The sequence below is a fragment of the Thermobia domestica genome, chromosome 6 (genome assembly GCF_964235325.1).
Source record: "Thermobia domestica chromosome 6, izTheDome1.hap1.1, whole genome shotgun sequence".
Taxonomy (NCBI): domain Eukaryota; kingdom Metazoa; phylum Arthropoda; class Insecta; order Zygentoma; family Lepismatidae; genus Thermobia; species Thermobia domestica.
This window is the reverse complement of record NC_137459.1, coordinates 216,087,516-216,109,375: the sequence shown is the minus strand read 5'-3', so window position 1 is coordinate 216,109,375 and position 21,860 is coordinate 216,087,516. Positions and strand designations below refer to the sequence as shown.

Sequence of the window (21,860 nt, the reverse complement as noted above, 5' to 3'; positions counted from 1 at the left end):
CACCCACAGGGTCGGCAGGACCTGGCAACTGAAAGAGTTGGACTTGCAGCAGCAGGCTGATGCTTTCGTATTAGCGACTCGCGAGCTCATTGCAAGCGAAAGCATCCCACCAACGCAGGTTGCCAATGCAGATCAGAGTAGCTTCAAGAAGTTGTTGCAGAGTACTCGCACTCTCCGTACCAAAGGAACAACAGTCGTGCGAGCGGTTGTGGGATCCATGAGCGCAACAACCCACAGCTACATGATCATGCCCGTGATCACCATGGCCGGAGAGATTCTGCGGCCGATGTATGTACTGGTGTCGGAACCAAGTGGAAAGTTTCCGGGAAACAAGCCTGCAGATCCACCGAACATCAAATCATTTGCTGGCAAAACGTCCAACATGAACAGGGACGACCTTAAGGACTTCTACGAGCAAGTGTTCTGGCCAAGCATGCCTGATGATCGGAAGAAGATCGTTTTGCTATTGGACTCGTGGACTCTGAACAAGGACGACAATCTATCGAACGCACTGAAGCCTGCCGACGTTGCGTTGCACAAGAGACTGATTCCTGGTGGTTGCACTGGAAAGATTCAGCCTTTAGATGTGCATTTCTTCCGTCAGTACAAGTCCTTTGTACGCTTTGTGACCGACACACTGGCCATGGACAGTGTCATGGATATCTGGCATCGCGATCGATTCCTGGCACTACAGTCGTTTTCACTCTACCAGTTCAGCGCACCCCGATTCAAGAACCTGATCCGGTACGCTTTCCACAAGGCTGGCTATCTGGACGAGGAGCCGGGAATGTGGATCTCTCCGCACGAGTACTGCTTTGACTCCCTCGACGAAGGTGACGTGTGCTTCACGTGCGGCGAACTACCGTTCGTCAAGTGTGCACACTGTGAGCGCACTCTTTGCATCTCTCATGCTCTGTTCGACGATTTGCACATTGATTGTACCCTTTAACTTACGCAAACAAGTGCTCAATCAGACAACGTCGATTCAAACGTCACAAACCTTGTGTTCTTCTTCGTTTCCTGTAACTCTCATAAACCCCATGTTAATGTTTGACGCTCCATAAGTCCTGAACGCGGCAACGTCTGACCGTCGCACTGTGTAGTTATCCTATTTAGGACTAGTGCTTTCCGAAAATGTATAGTTTAGCGTCAGACCGGCAGCAACGATGTGAAGTGTTACTTGTAAGCAAACAATTGTACACAATATTGTTATACTGTTGCGAATATTGTTGATAACATTGTGATCGCTGTTCAAAGTCACCAACACCAAAAGCATGCAACTTATGTAATAAGGAATAAAGATGTAGATACTACAATATCTAATAAACTTACCCACAATACAAACATTTCCTTTAATTTATGAATTAATTCAATTACATTTACAATTGATTTCAGTTATCACGCGTTAAAATAATTTGTATTTAAGGTGATTGTAGTTTCCCAACTGAACTTTTCATTGATACACACCAAAACTAAGCAGTATCAGAAAAACAACACTATATCATCTCAACCTCGAAGGAAGTGTTCACTTCAAAGATAAACTGTACATAATTCTTCTAATACTCTTAAATTAAATTTATATTAAATGATTCGTATTTTGCATGTTCGTTTCTCTAATCCTTGTCTGTGAAGAAATTTATAGTGTATGAGACCTGCACAATTTTCATATTTACTTGATGTAAACGATAAAATTTTAAAAAAAAGGTATACTTTCCCAAATACAGAGCTTAGATAGAAAAATAATGGCAACACTGTTCACACAGCAGAAGAATGTGTCTCAGCACTACAGGAGTTCCGCAGGTGATAAGTGAATGTGAGACGATGAAGTACGGCGAGAGATAACGACTATGTGTTATTCAGTCAAACCAAGTGTGAAGAGCATGAGATAGGTGGGAGGTGCTTTCAATACCCATCTCACCCTCTCACCACAGGAATGTACGACATATGCAAATGATATGTAAATGTTGTAAATAATTAATAAAAATTTAATTAGCCAAAATAAATATAAAAGAAATATATAATTTAGTGTCGGTAGAGCCAAAATATAATAAAATTTATAATCTACATTCTTGTAAACATGAGTTTTATTTTAACGTCCCATTGCCCCGTTAGGGACAGTAATGCTGCTTGAAGTTCTGATTTTAGGTCAGATATTATCTTACTATTAAGATAATGTGAATTTATCATCAAATTGCATTAGTTAACTCTGGCAGACACAACAAATCCTGGAATGCCTGGAAGGTAAATAAAATTTTAAAAAATTACAAGTTATTTTGTACTCACCCTGCGGCTAATATTCAATTAAAAACTCCACACACTTTCTAAAAAATGCACACATATTTATTTTTAATTTCACTAATGAACACACAATAACACCACACGCAATATATAGATATATACACCCTAGATATTCAATAGATATATTTTTTATCAACTTGATAACTGCTTAAATGAGTTTCTCTTTTATAAAAAAAAATACTGATAGAGATCTCTCTCAAATTCAAATGTTCACTGTCACTAAACCGTTTTAACAAGATATATCATTTCTCGTCACTGTAATCACACTTCACTACAGATGATTATCCTGGAGAGGTCCTATTATCCTTCTTCCTTGGGAGTCACTGTCTTTAGATCTTGTCTTCTATTGAGAATAAAGTTTTAGTTTCAGAGAAACTGCTGATAAAACACACTGGCATCTTTAACTCAGTCTTATACCTTGTGTTTAATAAAATAACAATTCACTGATGTCAAAACGAAGTTCAGCAATGCAAACATAGTGTTTTACTTTTGGTATGCTAAACTGATATTCGTTTACTTGTCAGACATGTTCAGCTGTAAATTTGTGTCAATAAAGATTATTCACTTTAGCACCAAATAAAATTTAGTTCTTCAGAATAATTATCTTTATATAACAGATATCCAAATAACAATTAGCTCTATTATTACTGCTGAAGTTATGTATGTATGAAGATATGACTTCAACTCTCAGTTTCTAAAAAAAAATTGTCTGACTTTGGCGACAGTGGATCTTCAACTAACTGAATGTTTTACTCTCATTTGCTTTTGTTACACACACAAACGCTAGCTTTTACCAAAACTCGCCTCCTTCGCGGCTTTCAAAAGTTTTTTTTTCTTTCTTCATTGTCAGAGGATAGCGGGACTCGTTCACAATAAGGGCTGCTTGCGAGAGGCCTGACGGGTGTATCCCTCTAGTGGTTACTGTTTCTTTTTCGAATGTAAACAACCTCTCTCAGTGACCGATATCCTTCTCTGTTTACATTTATAATTAATGATATTACCGATTAACGAATTACAATTGACAGGTAACAAAAGTTGAAAACCAATATTTAAATATCCTATTTTACATTTATACACTTGGGTGGAGTTGTCATTGTTAAAAAGCAGAAAAAATTACATAATAACTTGTTGGTGGTAGACAATTGTCTTCTGCTACCTTCCATCACACTCCAAGGCATGCCGGGAGTGCCAGAATCAACACACTGAGTTAAAAATTAAGCAAAGAATAGCAAACTGCCAAAATAGCTATTCTATAAAGAAAATACGGTAAGGATCGTGATTCTATATACTAATATAACTATATCGGATCTGTCCAAGAATTGTTATAGGTTGGAATTTATATTCAAAAATATATTTCATATATATGTACCTTCTGGTAACCCTGGAACAATATGAAAATTGAATTGATGAAGGTTCGCAGACTAGGCACCCAGATCCGTTGAACCACCCCCACCGGAGAGGTAGCGGTTCCATTAAAAGTGTGAAAATCGCGGTCAGTGAAACAATTTCTCACGTATTGTATTCGAAATTTCGTATCTAGGTGTGTATAGTTTAACAAAAGATTGCTCAGCGACTTTCTGTCGCCAAATTTTGTTTTGTCCATCCTTAGAATTTCTTTCCTATTCTTACAATATATTTCTATAATAGTTATAACACATTAAAAGAATCTTGTTTATAGTATTTCTTAGATACTATAAGTTGGCAATATTTGGTACTCTAAAGGTCACTAACCTCTATATCTCTGAAGTTTCAAAAATCATACAGAACTTTCCACAAATATATATATATAAAAAAAACAGTTTTCTGTTATGCCACTAAACTTAATGAAATTTAAAATAAAATAAAAGCTAATCAGAATGATTAGCTTGAAATCTAATGTATATAAAATAAGTAAACTAATTAAATATATATATTAAATCTGAATATAAGATTTAGATTGCTTATGCAAATTTTATGAATAATAAAACTAAAATAAATAAAATATCTCTGTTAAGCTTGCTCATAACAAATCCCCCTTTTGAGAAGGTTGGGATATACTTGTGAAAAGATATCACAACGTTCTCACTTATGCTAATTAAACATAAATAGAGTTTTACCTAGAGTGAATACTATATATAACACTTTGATTAGAATTAATAAAATACAACTATTCTAGAAAATGTATGCGTATTTGTCTACCTATCTATCTATAGACTTGTATGAAAAACTATATTACTAACAATACTCTATATATAGAAATATGCTTTACCCTAATGTGATTATAAGTGTGAATATAATAATATAAATACTAATTAATTAATATCTATGTACCCCATGATATGTTGGAGTTACCGTCTTGAGAATTTATGTTTCTGCATTCTCCTTTTCAGGTGTATCATTTTCTCGCATGTTATATTTTTTTAATAGAAAAGCATTTCTCTTAATTATCTCCTTGCCAGTGTTGAGGTCTGCAAGTGTATAGACATTGGTGTCTGTCTTGTGGACTACTTTCCAGGGGCAACTATATAAAACCATTAACTTTTTGGACACCTCTGCCAAGGCATCTGATTTTGGAAAGAGACGAACGAGTACAAGGTTTCCAATATTATACTCTACAAGCCGATGATGCTTGTCGAAGTATGCTTTTCTTGCTTTCGCCTTTTTCTTCAAGTTTTTCTGCGCAATTTCCACGTAGTACTTGGTTTCAGCCGATCTTTTCAATTCTGGTACCTCAAACAGACGAGTTATATCACTTGTTTGTGAGATGTTTAGATGTAGCTCATAGGGAGAAAATCCCGTACTTAAATGTTTTGCTGTATTTAAGCACCTTTCCACTTTAGTAAGTAATCGTGGCCACTCTTTTGGTTATGAGAGCAATATTTACGTAACACACGGACTGTAGACTTTACAGCTGTTTCCGCAATTTCTCCCTGAGGAAAGTAAGCACTACTCATAACATGCTTAATTCCTAATTTTTTCATTGCATTTTTCCACTGTGTGGACTGGAACTGGGTCCCTCTATCCGTGATTAGCATTTCTGCATTTGGGCATAGTTTGAGAAAATATCTCAATTTTTGTAATGCAATGGATGTAGTTGCTCTCTTACAAGCATAAAGACCTACTAATTTTGAAAACACATCTAAAAATACTAATATGTATTGATAACCACCATATCCTTTAGTGATTGGACCGCAGAAATCAGCACTCAGAAAGACGCCTGGCTTGTCTGCTATAACTGAATGCATAGGACCTCTATAATAACAAGTAGGAGGGTTTGCCTTCTGGCATATGGAGCATGAGCCACAATATTTCCTAATTACAGTGCGCATCTTTGGCCAAAAGAAACTCTCTGTCAACTGAGGCACAAGTTTGCTAGCTGAAAGATGTCCACTTTGTTCGTGATAGTAATTTAATAAAGGTTTGACTAAAACTTCCGGGATACATATGCGTATGCCCATGGTATCTCTCTTACATAGCCTACCATTCAATATTTCATACCGGTGCCTTTTCTCACAAACTTTACCATTCTTTTCTCCATTTTCTACTTGTCTTTTAATGGGACCTAGAATTGAATCTGAAGTTTGTAGTTCAGGTAACATGCTAATTAAACTTCTCATTTCACATGGAATCTCTTCTAAGATACCCATTAATGATTCTTTCAAAACTGGTTTGGCTTCAATGTCAAACTCAACATTACTATGTGGTGGATATCTTGAATGATAATCAGCCATATTATCTTGGGACCTTACATGCTGAAAAATGAAGTCTAAATTTGCTAATGAGAGTGCCCATCTTAAAATTCTCTGATTGGTGAGTCTACATAGTAAAATAAACCTTAAGGCCTCGTGGTCTGAACGTATTATGAATTTATTTCTTATCAAATAGTGTTTAAATTTTGCTACCCCATCAACCAATGCCAAAAGTTCCTTTTCCGTCGTCGTGTAATGTTTCTGAGGGCCAGAAAATATTCTCGAGGACATTCCTATCACTCTTTTCTCTCCATCATCATCTATTTGATACAACAAATTGGAACTCGCTCGATCGGAGGCATCTACTTCTAAAATAAATTCTTTGTTAGGTAGTGGCTTTTTAAGCACTACTTTCTCTTGAAATATTTCTTTTATTTTATTTAGGGCTTCCTGATGCTGTGAACTCCATTTAAACTTAACATTTTTCTTTAGCAACTCATACAGTGGATACTAGACATCCGAATATTTCGCACTGAAACATCTGTAAAATCCTAAATAACCTAACAGCTTACGTAACTCTTACATTTTTAGGTGGTCTAAAATCAATTACTTTCTTAATTTTATTCTCATCCTTGCCAATTCCTTCTTGAGACAATTCAAAACCAAGTATCTTGATTTTTGGTTGCGCGAACTCATTTTTTTAGCCGGAGTGTAACTCCTCCTTCCTTCAATAAAGTCAACACCTGGTCCAAATGAGACAGGTGCTCTTCAAAGCTAGTAGATGCTATAATAGTATCATCAACATAAGTATTACAGAATGATTTGACATCATTTCCAAGAATTTGATCAAGTGCTCTGATGCACGATGACAGACTGGTTTTTGTTCCAAATGGTAGTTTCATGTAACAGTATGATATACCTTCATATACGAAACCTAAAAATTGTTGGTCTTTTTCCCTGACTTTCACGTTTACAAAGAATTCAACTATATCGAGTTTACTGAAATAATTCTTATTACTAAGTGATTGCAAGATGTCAAGAGGGACCAATGGTTTGTCGGTCTGTCCTTTTATAACTTGCGAAAGCCTCCTCCCGTCCACATAGACGAATCTGTCCATTTGGTTTCTCTACAACAACAAGTGGATGATTATAGCTACTAGGTGATTTTTTTATTATATTCCACGCGAGCCATCTGTGAATTTCATTTCGAATTTGATTCTGAAATTTCATGGGAAAATTGTACATTTTTTACCTAATGGGTGTGGGATCAGTTATTTATATACAATGTTCATATCCTTTGATTGTTCCAGGTCTCTCGTCAAAAATATCACGATGTTTAATTAACAAAGAAGCTAACATGGCCTTTTGATCATTATTAAGTTTTACATAAGCGTTTACATGTTCGTGGATTTCTTCTGCAGTGGTTTTCGTATCCACCTGTAACCATTCTGAGGGTGACAATACTCTTTCCTGCAGTTCCTTGATTGTAGGAAACTTTCTAAGCTTCAACTGTGGCTTGGGGTCAGTCTCATTTAGCTGCTCCCTTGAATTGCCATAAACCATTTGCTGCAATTCATCATGTCTCTCTAATTCACTAAAATTCTCTACCGTAATTGCATTATCAGCATCACAGTTAATTGTCTCCTCTATATACTTCAATACTAAATCTTGGTTATCTACTTCCACGTCTCGAAAATTTATTTCTACAGTGTGTGGCTTATGTAATACTAATAATCCTCTAGAATAATCTAACACAGCATGTGCTTCTACAAAGAACTGAGATCCAAGGATTAAATCACGATTAAGGTTTTTCACTATGATCCCTACTGTGTGAAATAGTTTCCCATTAATGTACAATGCTAATAGAGTTTGCCCCAATATGACAGCTACCTTTCTACCAAACGCAGAAGTAACTTTCATATTATTACTTTTCATAAAAGTGGTGCGGGGTTACTGTCCTTAACTGTATTCCAAAGATTTTCACTCAATGCTGAGATAGATGATCCACTGTCCAGCAATGCATTGATTGACTGCGCATAAATCATTACATTAATTTCCGGTAAATGTATAATATTGTTTCGAGTCACAGGCTTGTCTCGAATATCAAGCAAATCATCAAATATTCCGTTTACTTGTTCAAATACGGGTTTACTAATTAACACACTTTTACCGTCTTTTAATACTAACTTAACTGAGTTATTTTCTATGTCACTACTTTGATCAAAATATTTCTTTTCTATTATCCTTGCACAAGTGACACAATTTTCTTTTTCTTCTAATGACCTATATTCTAAAATCTTCAATGAAGTTTCTTTTTCATTGTGTATCATACTACCATTATTACTGTTTTGACTGTCATCGAGCACGCACTAGGGTTGGACCACTAGTTGAATACTGGGTTCTTTATTTCGGATGTCAAGTATCAACTCTTCCTCAGTGCATGCTGGAAATTCTCATTGTTCATTGAGATTGTTTTCTCTTGCACTGGTTGTATTTCCTTGTGCTGTGTAAGTGTTGGAAGTTTGTCTGCTGTCATGTTTCTAATACTTGAATTTGTTCTGTGTCATCATATGTGTTCCTGTTATTATTATTATTATTATTATTATTATTATTACGGCTGTAAAAATTCCTTGAATTTGCACCCCGTGTACCTCTCTGTGGTCTCGTGTTTTGATGAGATGAGTTTTGAGAATTGTGTCTGTTATTTCTGGTGGATTGATTTTCAGTATTTCGGCCACGCCCTCTTGAGGTCTCTTCATTTGCATTGGAATTTCTTTCAGTCCTTTCTACGCGACCTCTTACATTTCTAGAGTAAGGACCACGTTTTTGTCTGTGAACACGATTGTTCCTTTGTGGCTGTGTGGTCTCGTGTTGTTCACGTGTGACCTCTAGCATATTTATGTTCCTCCTTTGAGGGACATTAATCCTATCCTGGTATGAATACTGAACTTCAGTCACAAGCGTGAGTAATTCTGAAATAGTTTCTGGTTTTGCGGCTATTATAATCCTGAAAACAGAAGGCGAAAGTTGGCGCGGAAGAACCTTTAACAGGATTTTCTCTTCAAGGGGAGGGTCTAAGACCGCATTTAAGTGTAGCAAGTACACAAAAGCGCAAGTACTCCGATGCGCTTTTGTGTACATTTGGATTGAATTGACTTGTCAATATGTTTGCTCTTAAAGCAGCTAATCTCTCTTGGTTCAAATATGTGGCTTTAAATGCTGTTATAAAGTCTGAATATGTAACAATCTTGCTTCTCATGACTTTAAACCATTGCAAGGCACTACCTTTTAATGTGCGAGAGATGAAGGACAGACGTGCTTCAGTGTTGACACCAGTTAGTTCAAAATAATTATCTAGGTCAACAAGGAAGCCGTAAGTCTGTGCTTCATCTTCTAATCCTTGAAAACATGGTAACTTTAAATCTCTATGTAAAAAGGAATTCATAGCCGTCGCCAAGGCAACCTGACTATCCATCTGAGTTAATGACTGTGCAGGTGGTGAGCTTATTGGTTGGAACGTATTATCACCTACTGCCCTTGAACATGATGGCAATTCCTGTTCTAATTGAAAGGTTACACTGTCTGACCTATTGCCATTGCCTGTATTTTCATTATTGACATGCATTCCCCTACATTCTTCGCCTTGCGTCCTATCTTGTAGCCTACTTATTGAATTACATAATTCTTGCTTTTTCTTGTTGGTAACATTATCTAATGCCATAAGTTTTCCTTCTAAATTTTGCACTTTTTCTATTACATCTTGTTTGAAAGCAGTATTGGCCTCACTAATTTTTTTTCTCTATATCTTCTTGCAAAATGACCTGTCCTGCGATTACATTTTCAAACTTATCTTCAAATTCTGATCTTGTGTGAACTATTTCATTTTGAATAGTGTCATTTTTCTCTTCTAATGTGACTAGTTTTGAACCTATTTCTGTCCTAACACTTACAATTGAATTTTCAGTGGCCTCAATCCTATCGTTTACCTTTCCGAATGCACCATCTACTTGATTCACTGTTTTCTCAAGATCATTATGTAACTCTTGCTTTGTATTTTCGAGAGCTTTAGATAGTCTTTCTTCTAAATCCTTGTGAGCATTTTCAAAATCCCTACGCGCATTTCTAATTTCTGTATTTGTATTCTCTAATTTTTCTTCAACCTGCAAAAGTTTACTTTCTATTTCTTTTTGGCAAGCGTTCGTTTGATCTAACTTATGATTTGTACTATCAATTTTCTGTTCTATTTCCTTCCGTGAAGCAACTATCGTTAATTTTATAAATTCCATTAGATTTCTCATTTCCTCACTATTTACTCCTAATGGTGGTACTACAGGATTACTTGGCCTAGCTTTCCCTTTATCTCCTGTCTCTTCTTGACTACGTTCTACTTTATCACCTTCTGATTGCCTAACTTCTAATGTTTCTCTCCTATCACCTGTTGATACCTCACCTATTTCTTGGACATTTATTATGTCTTCCTCTGAAGGACTCAACCTTTGTGCATAATCTAATAATACCATATTTTCATCCATCTTTCTCTTTTGTGACCGAGTCAATACCATTAACTTTCACTAAAAATTCTCAAAATTATCTCTAAAATTCGATTTTTGAAATCCTAAAAAAATTATCTTCCCCTTTATTGTTTACATCTAAAACATAACTTTTGTATTAATGAGTTTAATACTTAATTATGTAACAATTCTTGGACCAGATATAGGAAAATATATTCGCGAATAGTTAATTTTGACTTGTGATGTTAAATTCTCATTTGCAATAAATGACAGATGCACCATTTAGTCTAGCAACACGCTGGAGAGATTTTATGTAACACAATGACCAGCGTGATCAAGCTTACACGCATGGGCGCCAAATTCTTGTGAAGAGCATGAGATAGGTGGGAGGTGCTTTCAATACCCATCTCACCCTCTCACCACAGGAATGTACGACATATGCAAATGATATGTAAATGTTGTAAATAATTAATAAAAATTTAATTAGCCAAAATAAATATAAAAAAATATATATATATAATTTAGTGTCGGTAGAGCCAAAATATAATAAAATTTATAATCTACATTCCTGTAAACATGAGTTTTATTTTAACGTCCCATTGCCCCGTTAGGGACAGTAATGCTGCTTGAAGTTCTGACTTTAGGTCAGATATTATCTTACTATTAAGATAATGTGAATTTATCATCAAATTGCATTAGTTAACTCTGGCAGACACAACAAATCCTGGAATGCCTGGAAGGTAAATAAAATTTTAAAAAATTACAAGTTATTTTGTACTCACCCTGCGGCTAATATTCAATTAAAAACTCCACACACTTTCTAAAAAATGCACACATATTTATTTTTAATTTCACTAATGAACACACAATAACACCACACGCAATATATAGATATATACACCCTAGATATTCAATAGATATATTTTTTATCAACTTGATAACTGCTTAAATGAGTTTCTTTTTTATAAAAAAAAATACTGATCGAGATCTCTCTCAAATTCAAATGTTCACTGTCACTAAACCGTTTTAACAAGATATATCATTTCTCGTCACTGTAATCACACTTCACTACAGATGATTATCCTGGAGAGGTCCTATTATCCTTCTTCCTTGGGAGTCACTGTCTTTAGATCTTGTCTTCTATTGAGAATAAAGTTTTAGTTTCAGAGAAACTGCTGATAAAACACACTGGCATCTTTAACTCAGTCTTATACCTTGTGTTTAATAAAATAACAATTCACTGATGTCAAAACGAAGTTCAGCAATGCAAACATAGTGTTTTACTTTTGGTATGCTAAACTGATATTCGTTTACTTGTCAGACATGTTCAGCTGTAAATTTATGTCAATAAAGATTATTCACTTTAGCACCAAATAAAATTTAGTTCTTCAGAATAATTATCTTTATATAACAGATATCCAAATAACAATTAGCTCTATTATTACTGCTGAAGTTATGTATGTATGAAGATATGACTTCAACTCTCAGTTTCTAAAAAAAAAATGTCTGACTTTGGCGACAGTGGATCTTCAACTAACTGAATGTTTTACTCTCATTTGCTTTTGTTACACACACAAACGCTAGCTTTTACCAAAACTCGCCTCCTTCGCGGCTTTCAAATTTTTTTTTTTCTTTCTTCATTGTCAGAGGATAGCGGGACTTTCGTTCACAATAAGGGTTGCTTGCGAGAGGCCTGACGGAAATGAAATGAAATGAAATCTTTAAGTTTTGCGTCCCACGGTTATGCCGGTTAGGCTAAAGGAGACGGTGATAATGAGAGATGAGTGAAATGGTGGAATGAAGAAAGTGGGAGGAAACGGGAGAACCCCGAGAAAACCCACGAGCACGGTGTTTGTCCACCACAAAGTTCACTTGGCGGGGGCTGGGATCGAACCCGGGACCCCAAGCACCAGAGGTGAACGCTCTACCACTGAGCCACCGCGCCCCCCACGAGAGGCCTGACGGGTGTATCCCTCTAGTGGTTACTGTTTCTTTTTCGAATGTAAACAACCTCTCTCAGTGACCGATATCCTTCTCTGTTTACATTTATAATTAATGATATTACCGATTAACGAATTACAATTGACAGGTAACAAAAGTTGAAAACCAATATTTAAATATCCTATTTTACATTTATACACTTGGGTGGAGTTGTCATTGTTAAAAAGCAGAAAAAATTACATAATAACTTGTTGGTGGTAGACAATTGTCTTCTGCTACCTTCCATCACACTCCAAGGCATGCCGGGAGTGCCAGAATCAACACACTGAGTTAAAAATTAAGCAAAGAATAGCAAACTGCCAAAATAGCTATTCTATAAAGAAAATACGGTAAGGATCGCGATTCTATATACTAATATAACTATATCGGATCTGTCCAAGAATTGTTATAGGTTGGAATTTATATTCAAAAATATATTTCATATATATGTACCTTCTGGTAACCCTGGAACAATATGGAAATTGAATTGATGAAGGTTCGCAGACTAGGCACCCAGATCCGTTGAACCACCCCCACTGGAGAGGTAGCGGTTCCATTAAAAGTGTGAAAATCGCGGTCAGTGAAACAATTTCTCACGTATTGTATTCGAAATTTCGTATCTAGGTGTGTATAGTTTAACAAAAGATTGCTCAGCGACTTTCTGTCGCCAATTTTGTTTTGTCCATCCTTAGAATTTCTTTCCTATTCTTACAATATATTTCTATAATAGTTATAACACATTAAAAGAATCTTGTTTATAGTATTTCTTAGATACTATATGTTGGCAATATTTGGTACTCTAAAGGTCACTAACCTCTATATCTCTGAAGTTTCAAAAATCATACAGAACTTTCCACAAATATATATATATAAAAAAAACAGTTTTCTGTTATGCCACTAAACTTAATGAAATTTAAAATAAAATAAAAGCTAATCAGAATGATTAGCTTGAAATCTAATGTATATAAAATAACTAAACTAATTAAATATATATATTAAATCTGAATATAAGATTTAGATTGCTTATGCAAATTTTATGAATAATAAAACTAAAATAAATAAAATATCTCTGTTAAGCTTGCTCATAACACAAGCAATGTTCTAGAGAAGGCAATTTGATGCGCCATAACAATATGTTTCGGAAAAACGAACGACGTGCTTGGATCGAGATTGAAATGGCAAGTGGGTGCAGTCCACAACAATGTTTTCAGGGACTTCGTGGCGACCTCTTCGTTAAAGTGACCACTTCGCGGAAAGCACCACAACACAAGGAAAGACATCACACATACAACATGGCGATCGCTGCGGTACATTGACAAAGATTGACGTGCTGACGGTTATGACGCGCCTTCCACACGTGTGGTAAAAAAGATGGAGAGATGGGAGGCAATTAAATTCAGGGAATGTAACAGATGTTTTTATGCATAAAACCAGATAGGACTTATACACTGTTCTCATTACTTGTATATGATCAGACCTTTGACGACTCTATACGTAAAGGATTCGCAACACTACAACGTACGTTAAAAAATATAAATAACTTTTCACTGATGGTGATGTCCTGTCTGATATGAACCTATGATCTAACGAGAAAGAAGAAATTACATGAATCATTTATTGCACTTCCAAACCAGCTTGTCTAAGGTCGACGATATCAATGGACTACAGTAAGATATCAAAACAGATGCTAATAATTGGTTAAAAGCACTACGAATTGATTTTCAACTAGCTCCATTCTTTCTTCGAATGGTGTGCAGATTATACATACATTTCTAAACATTCAACAGATTTTGGTAATATATTGAATTCTGGAAATGAGATGTTCGGCATGACTCATTGGTATCAAAGAATATGGTGACGTTTGAAGCTATTCCCAATCAAAACATATTAGAAATACTAACCAAATCCAAAGTGTAACATACACACCTAAACGTAAATGTATTCACTAATATTATAAAGGTAACCAACAAAGTTCTGTCACTTTTTGTGGAGGTCTGCGTTCAATTGGCCCACACACCGTAAGTTGAATGCGAATGGAGGTGAGGCGAAGGTCAGTTCTTGGTATGGGTATATCCAACATACTATGTGATGGTGGCAGTTCAGTTACACCGTGAACTTGCGTAAGGACAGAGTGAACATGGGACAGAATGTCACAAGGGCGTGAATGCTGTACGAGTTCAAACTAGGGTCAAATGCCGCTGCAGCGCGGCGGAAAATATGCCACACCTTTGGTGAGGGTATCGTGACTACGTAGAAAGCGCAGTGCTGGTTTAACAAGTTTAAGGACGGTGACGAAACACTCGAAGACGCACCACGTGCGGGAAGACCACCACATGTACGAAATGAAGATCTTCAGGCAGCAATTCAGGCGAACAGTGGCATGATAAGTGAGGAGCTGGGACTACAATTCAGTATGAGTGGAGAAACCATTCGGCAGCACCTACAACTTTGAAAGCACTACAAACTGAGTCGATAGGTCCCACATAATTTGACTCCGAGCCAGAAGGCAACGCGGGCAGATACCTGCGTTTCTTTGCTGTCTCGTCTGAGGAAAGAGCCATTTCTGAACACGGTGTTGATATGTGATGAGAAGTGGGTCTTGTACGAAGCTCCACGGCACCGTTATTATTATTCGCTACTATCCCATTAACTGGTTTCAAAATAGCCGAAACACGCACAGCACTAGGTCTTCCTTGTGTGTTTGGTGGACCGCTCGCGGCATCGTGCATCTGGAACTGCTACCACCTGGTCAGAGCATCAATGCAACTGTGTACTGTCAGCAGTTGAGCCGTGTTGAAGAAAACCTTAAAACTTTGGAGTCAGCACTTCTGAATCGCAAAGGGGACCTCCTGTTACAGGACAAGGGTAAGCCCAACGTGGCTTGGATGACCCGGGACACCATTCTACACCTTGGATGGGAAACACTATTGCATCCAGCATACTCCCCGGACATTACACTATCCGATTATCACCTGTTCCATTCCTTGGACAATCATCTTAGAGGACGCCAGTTCAAATTCCTAGTAGAGGTGCAAAATGCACTTGATACCTCCTTTGTTTTACGGCCCACCAAGTTCTATTACTATGGAATCCGTGACCTTCCAGAACGTTGGCAGAGGGTTGGTGATGCTGATGGGGACTATTTTTGATCGTCCAGGTATGTCTTAGCTGACATATCGATGTTCGAAGGTGGTGGGTGAAAAAGCTACAGAACTTTCTTGATTACCTTTATAGGCAGGAATAAAAACCTAATTGTCGATAATAAACTACTTATTATTTATATTTACCTAAATGCAGTTTAACAAATTTATACACTACAGAGAATGATGTATGTCATCTCAGATTTGTGCCGCTAATATGGAACTTACATCTTAGCTCTTAACTTAGAACATACCCAGATACTTTCTAATAATTAAAAACCTGTTTTTCTCAATTTTAATGATCATTCATAAAAAGAAATACTTGGCTAGTTATCAGCCTACATGTAAAAGGAATACAAAATACCACACACCATGAACGTATAGCAACAAACGGGCAATAAATTCAACAAGTTGTTCAAATGAAGCCATTATAAAAGAAGAAAAAATAACTGGTATTGCAAGAGTTCCGACGATTTTTTTTTTCCCAATAAATACGTATTTTGATTTCTACTGACCAAATGGCAGGCTTAGATTATACCTGACAAGTTTCATGTGAACCTGAATAAACGTTAACAATACGTGGAAACTTTTCAAGAAATTCCATAAGTACTGATTTAAGTAAATATGAAGTGATTTGTCTATCATACATGTCAAGTAAATTTAAATTTACCAATTAGTATATTTTGTTTCAAAAATAGAATTTTTATCATGTTCTCAATTTCGTGAATATTCTATTTGGTCGCACTTGCGTACTCGTTCACACTTCCAGCTTGTGTAAGTTCGTTGATTTCAATGAACAACACCAAGATATCAAAGTGGATGCTCAGAACTGATCAAAAGCACCACAGATTGATATCCAACTGACTCCATTCTCTCTTCCAGGCTTGTGCACATCATGCATAACAATAAATTTCTTCATTCTCTGCTCCTTACAAGGAATGAGACAATTTTTGTACTGCAACTCGCCTACAAAAAAAAGTTTTGGAAACAATGAAAACCATTTCTAAAATATCGAGAAACTAACATTCTAGTATGCAAAAATATGACAAGAAAAAAAAGAAACTTATACGCGGGTTAGGCAAAACAAATAGTTATCACTCAACGATCATACAGCAATTATATTAATAATAATTAATACTTATATAGTGTGTGTCTTGGGAATCACAATGGTATTATTACGGGAACCAATTATGTTGCCTTCGATTTCTAGACAGTAAAAGACAGCTTCGGCTTCACAAATATTTTTACATTTTATTTAACTCACGTATTCTGTTTAATGCTGTTTAAATAAAAGAATTATTATTTTTTTTTTTAAAAAAAAAAAAAGCTAGCACGAAACAAAGTTTAGTAAATCATTTCCAGTTTTAATTTTCTGTTCTGCATGCTTTTTCCAATTACACTCAGAGAAAGAGTCTTTTACTTGCCTGTTACACGAGAATTTGTATTCGAAGTGCACAGAAGCAGTAACTAACTAACTAACTAACTCTATGGCCTATGGAACCCGGAGGTTCAGTGCCGCGTTCACAAAAGCTCTCCACTGACTTCTATCCTTAGCTAATTGCATCCAGTTTCTACTTTGTATTCCTATCTCTGTGAGATCCATCTTAATATTGTCCTCCCATCTGCGCCTAGGTCTTCCTAATGGTCGTTTTCCTATGGGTCTACCAGTCAAGACTTTGAAAGCGTTTCTACTTTCTTCCATTCTAGCTACATGACCTGCCCACCTAAGCCTCCTAGACTTGACAACCCTAACAATGTTGGGTAAACCGTATAAACTATGTAGTTCCTCGTTATGAAGTTTCCGCCATTCCCCATTCTCGTTCCTCTTGGGTCCGAATATTCTTCTCAGGATCCTGTTCTCAAATACTTTCAGTCTACGTTCTTCCCTCAGAGTAAGCGACCATGTTTCACAACCATACAGAACAACAGGCATGATTATCGTTTTATATATTTTAAGCTTCAAATTCCTCGACAGAATTCGCGACGACAAGAGATTTTGAACCGAATAGTAACACGAATTCCCTGCTTTTAGTCGACATTTAATTTCTTCGTGAATATGATTTTCATCTGTTAATATTGATCCTAAATATTTAAAAGTATCCACTTTATCAAAAGTATTATTTAATATTTTAACGCCCCCACAATTTGCCGTATTACGGTCCCGACGCACTTCCATGTATTTAGTTTTCTCTGCATTTACTTCTAAACCCATGTCCCTGCAAGCGTTTAATAAGATCTCTGCATTTATTTCTACTGTTCTCCTATCATCCCCTATTAAATTTACATCATCAGCATATGCCATAACCTGGTGAATACCGTTCAACCCTAGGCCCTGGTTGCTATCTTTGATTTTCCTTATGGCGTATTCATGCACAGAGTTAAATAATAATGGCGACAACGCATCTCCTTGTTTCAGGCCATTTTCGACGTTAATTGAGGGTCCAATATCTTATGTTAGTGGTTTGGTCTATGTAATTCTGTTAATCGTGAATTACCTTTAACAGGCTTCGAGCTGTATGCTTGAGCTTGAATTAATGAGGAATGTGTTCCGGGAAGAATGTGTGTACAGAAGCAGTAACTTACTACAATTTGTAGATGTGTTTGAGAAATACCCTTGTTAAGTTATAAAGGCAGAAGTTCAATTAAAGTATATTTTAATAGGTTAAAAAGTACCTTCTTTTTAACACAGTGTTCGAATCCAACTTCGATTCAGTATTAGAAGATTGTGAAGACTCTGCATTAGATGAAGAGAAATATTGAAGCTGCATACGTTTAGAAAATTGTGTTAACTCTTCTTTAATCTTCTTGTAGAATATTAATATTCTAAGGTCTATTATAGTTATTATTTGGAAATCAGATGTTCCTTTCGTATTATTACAATTATGAGTAAAACATTCTAAGTTAGTTGCAGAGCCTTTGACAACAGCGCTTCCAATATACTACGTGTTCTGTCAACCTGTCAGAAGGCAACTTTCGTTAACTGTACAGTAGTTTAATTTTTTTTTCCCCGAAAGCTCTCCGTTATAACTTTTAATTACTCCCTCCTTTGTCCTTCAATTGTTAGTGATGTACATCTTGCATAAACGGCTAGTTTTAAGCATGGTGAACCTAATACTTCAATTTATCTATTTTTAAAAATAAACCTCGAAAATAGTAAAATATTAATTGGGGGTTTGATGCAATAAGGGCGTAAGTCTGAAATATGCATTTGGAGAAAACGATGTTGAAAATTTAAGTGGAGTTTTTTTTTCTTACATAAAACAATGTAATATGCAGCATTTTATTCCGATATCGAGTTGAAATTTTGACACGAGGCTTAACAAGCATGATAAAAACCACTCATGCATTTGATGCAAAAAGGGCGTAGCCTTTTAAGCGTAGGGCTTATGCCCTTATTACATCAAACTCCTCAATTCTACTACGATACTTCCTAAGTAAATAAATAAACGAAAGAAAATCTATGACAAATAATCGGGTAAAAATAAAATATATCTATTATGTTTAGTTTTCTTTAGTGCCTGAATTGTAAAAATACATTGTGAACTACCTTAAGACGAAAGAAATGGGCTTGTCCTGTAGTGCATATAACAACGGTCAATGTATTTCCTCATTCCATTCACTACTCAGAACGTGGAACACAGATATAGCCCAATGATCTTCCCGGAACACATTCCTCATTAATTCAAGCTCAAGCATACGGCTCGAAGCCTGTTAAAGGTAATTCACGATTAACAGAATTACATAGACCAAACCACTAACATAAGATATTGGACCCTCAATTAACGTGGAACTGTAAACTATTAGTTCAGTGTATATAATAAATACATAAAATAAAATAGAATTATTACTGAAAATACGTCAATAAAAAAAAAAAAAAGTTTATTCAGTGCGCAACAAACGAACAGAATCCAAAGAAAACGAACATCTACAATCTCACAATTTTGAATTTTGAATGCAGGAATCAAAACCTCTCTCAGGTACAATGTGTGATCAAAAATAAGATTTTTTTTTTTCCTTTTAAGCAGCAACTGCTGACGCTACACTCATTTGAAGTAATTTGTTCGATAGCTGATTCATTGAGACAGCCAGCGTCAAGATGAAACACGTTCTGACTTGTCAGTCCGCGTCCAGAGCCGCTAGAGGGAGGTCGTGTTTACCGTGTCTGTCGCGCATCATGGATTTCGAACTACGCGGAATATTAAGATCTGTTTCAAGTTGCAGATAAGTGCCAAGAAACTCACGAAATATTGAATTGGTGTATGCTGATAATGCTGTAACTCTGAAGACTGTTTACAAGTGGCATGAACGATTTAAAAGCGGAAATGAATCGGTAGAGAACAAGCAATGTTCGGGACGTCGATTAACAACAAAAAAGAAAACGTGCATAAAGTGGCAAAAATTGTTCGTTCAAACAGGTGAATAACTATTTAAGAGCTTACCGAAGAACTCAGCATCTCACAATTTTAGCATTTTAACCACCGATTTGCCAATGAGAAGAGTGGGTGCGAAATTCGTTCTCCGACTTTTGACTGACGAACAAGAGTTTTTGACCGATAAAAATATTGGTTTGTCCACATCCACAGTACTCTCCGGATATAGTACCATGCTAGTTCTGCCTCTTCCCCAAAATTAAAACTGTGCTTAAAGGAAACCGTTTCGACACCATTCCTGACATCAAGAGGGTTACGACAGAGCAGCTGAAAGCCCTTCCAAAAGCCTTCCAGGAATGCTTCCAGTCTTGGATTCAACATTGGGATAAGTGCATTGCTAGCCAAGGACAGTACTTTGAAGGAGATTAAATCAAATTCCATGTAAGCTTATTACTTTGTTTCTAATATAGTAAAATTATCCACCGTATCTTTTGACCACGTCTCGTATATGTCGAAAAATACGGAAATATGGAAATAAAATTTTTGACACCTTATTCATTAGAAGTATGAAACTTTGAATACAAGGGAACCTTAAAAAAGAAGATATTAAAAATATGTATTTGAACAGCACTATTAAGATAAATATTCATCGGTTTTCATTATGTTACTATGTTCTAATATTCAAAGTAAATTTAGATATAATATTGGCAAACAATAAATTTCTTGAAATGTTAATTTGCTGATCGAATATAAACACACTTCATTTCTTCATTCAGCTATACGTCTTTATGTACAGTAAGACAAAATACAATCACTTTTACGTACAAATTCTACATTACTGATCTGTGTTTACATCAACTTCTTTATACTCGTATTTAGGCCTTGCATTCTACTCTTACTTAAGCAAGATGCAATTATTGTTGCAAACTTACGGTAAGTCACACGTTAAGCATCATCCATTGAATTCTTCGATTACTGTATTTGGGGAAACTGGAAGTTACACATCCTATTCATCTTAGCGATGACACGTACTTACCAAGGTATCCAGCCATAACTGCTAGACACCCTGTAACCGAAAAACAATTATATATATACACACACACAAATAAATAATAAAGAAATAAACATATAAATATGCTACTTGTAAGTGCTAGCACAAGGATCTTTTCCCCCTGCAACTCGTACGCAGAATAGTGTTGCTACATTTGGAAGACCACAGCAAACGTGTCACATACTCAAGATGGCCATGGTTATAATCATGATCTACGGTAGCAGGTTAAAAAATTTTGAATTTGATCGATTCTATTTATTTATTAATTCATAGAATAATCTGCAAGTAGGTATATAATATTTATCCTAGTAATTATTAAGATACATACCCGTTTTCAAAATTCACGTTTTCTCACCATTTTTCTCGGCCTTTTCAGTTTCTCTACGTTCACAATATATTCCACTCCCCGCTTTTACGTTAAGGAAAAATTGAATTTTCCGTCATTCATATCTTGTAAACCAGCGAATGTAGAGAAATGGTTAATTAAATTTAAAAAAGGACTTGGGATACAGGAAAAAGTTAACTGTATATTGAACTTCAAAAGTACTAATTCATTTTATTTTAAAATTTAATATATATATATATATATATATATATATCATATATATTTTTTTTTTTTTTATGCAAACTATGCAAAAATATATGGAAGGTATTTTAAACGTGTGCAACAGGAAATATTTCAGATCAAATTATCTTCTCACGTAATGAATCAACATGAATAAATTAAAATTACATTGTTGCAGTTGAAACAACAAAAAATAACAATGAAAAATAATTAGTGTACAACAATATGGACACATTACTCTTGTTTTTAAAGTAAGAAAATCTCCTCCAGTGCTTTA

General features: G+C 35.7%; 1 protein-coding gene across 1 annotated transcript; it reads right to left on the bottom strand.

Annotated features, from left to right (window-relative positions):
* Positions 1-6,469: 6,469 nt before the first annotated feature.
* Positions 6,470-21,469, bottom strand: LOC145688414 (uncharacterized). Its single transcript, XM_081762624.1, has 2 exons — positions 21,347-21,469; positions 6,470-16,563 (listed from the first exon to the last, which is right to left on the bottom strand). The coding sequence occupies exon 2, from the start codon at positions 10,526-10,528 to the stop codon at positions 9,752-9,754; it is 777 nt and encodes a 258-aa protein (XP_081618750.1). The 5' UTR covers positions 10,529-16,563; positions 21,347-21,469; the 3' UTR covers positions 6,470-9,751.
* Positions 21,470-21,860: the final 391 nt, after the last annotated feature.

What these genes read in the sequence shown, in the direction of transcription:
- LOC145688414 (XM_081762624.1), bottom strand. Translation starts at nt 10,528, where the DNA reads ATGGTATTGACTCGGTCACAAAAGAGAAAGATGGATGAAAATATGGTA.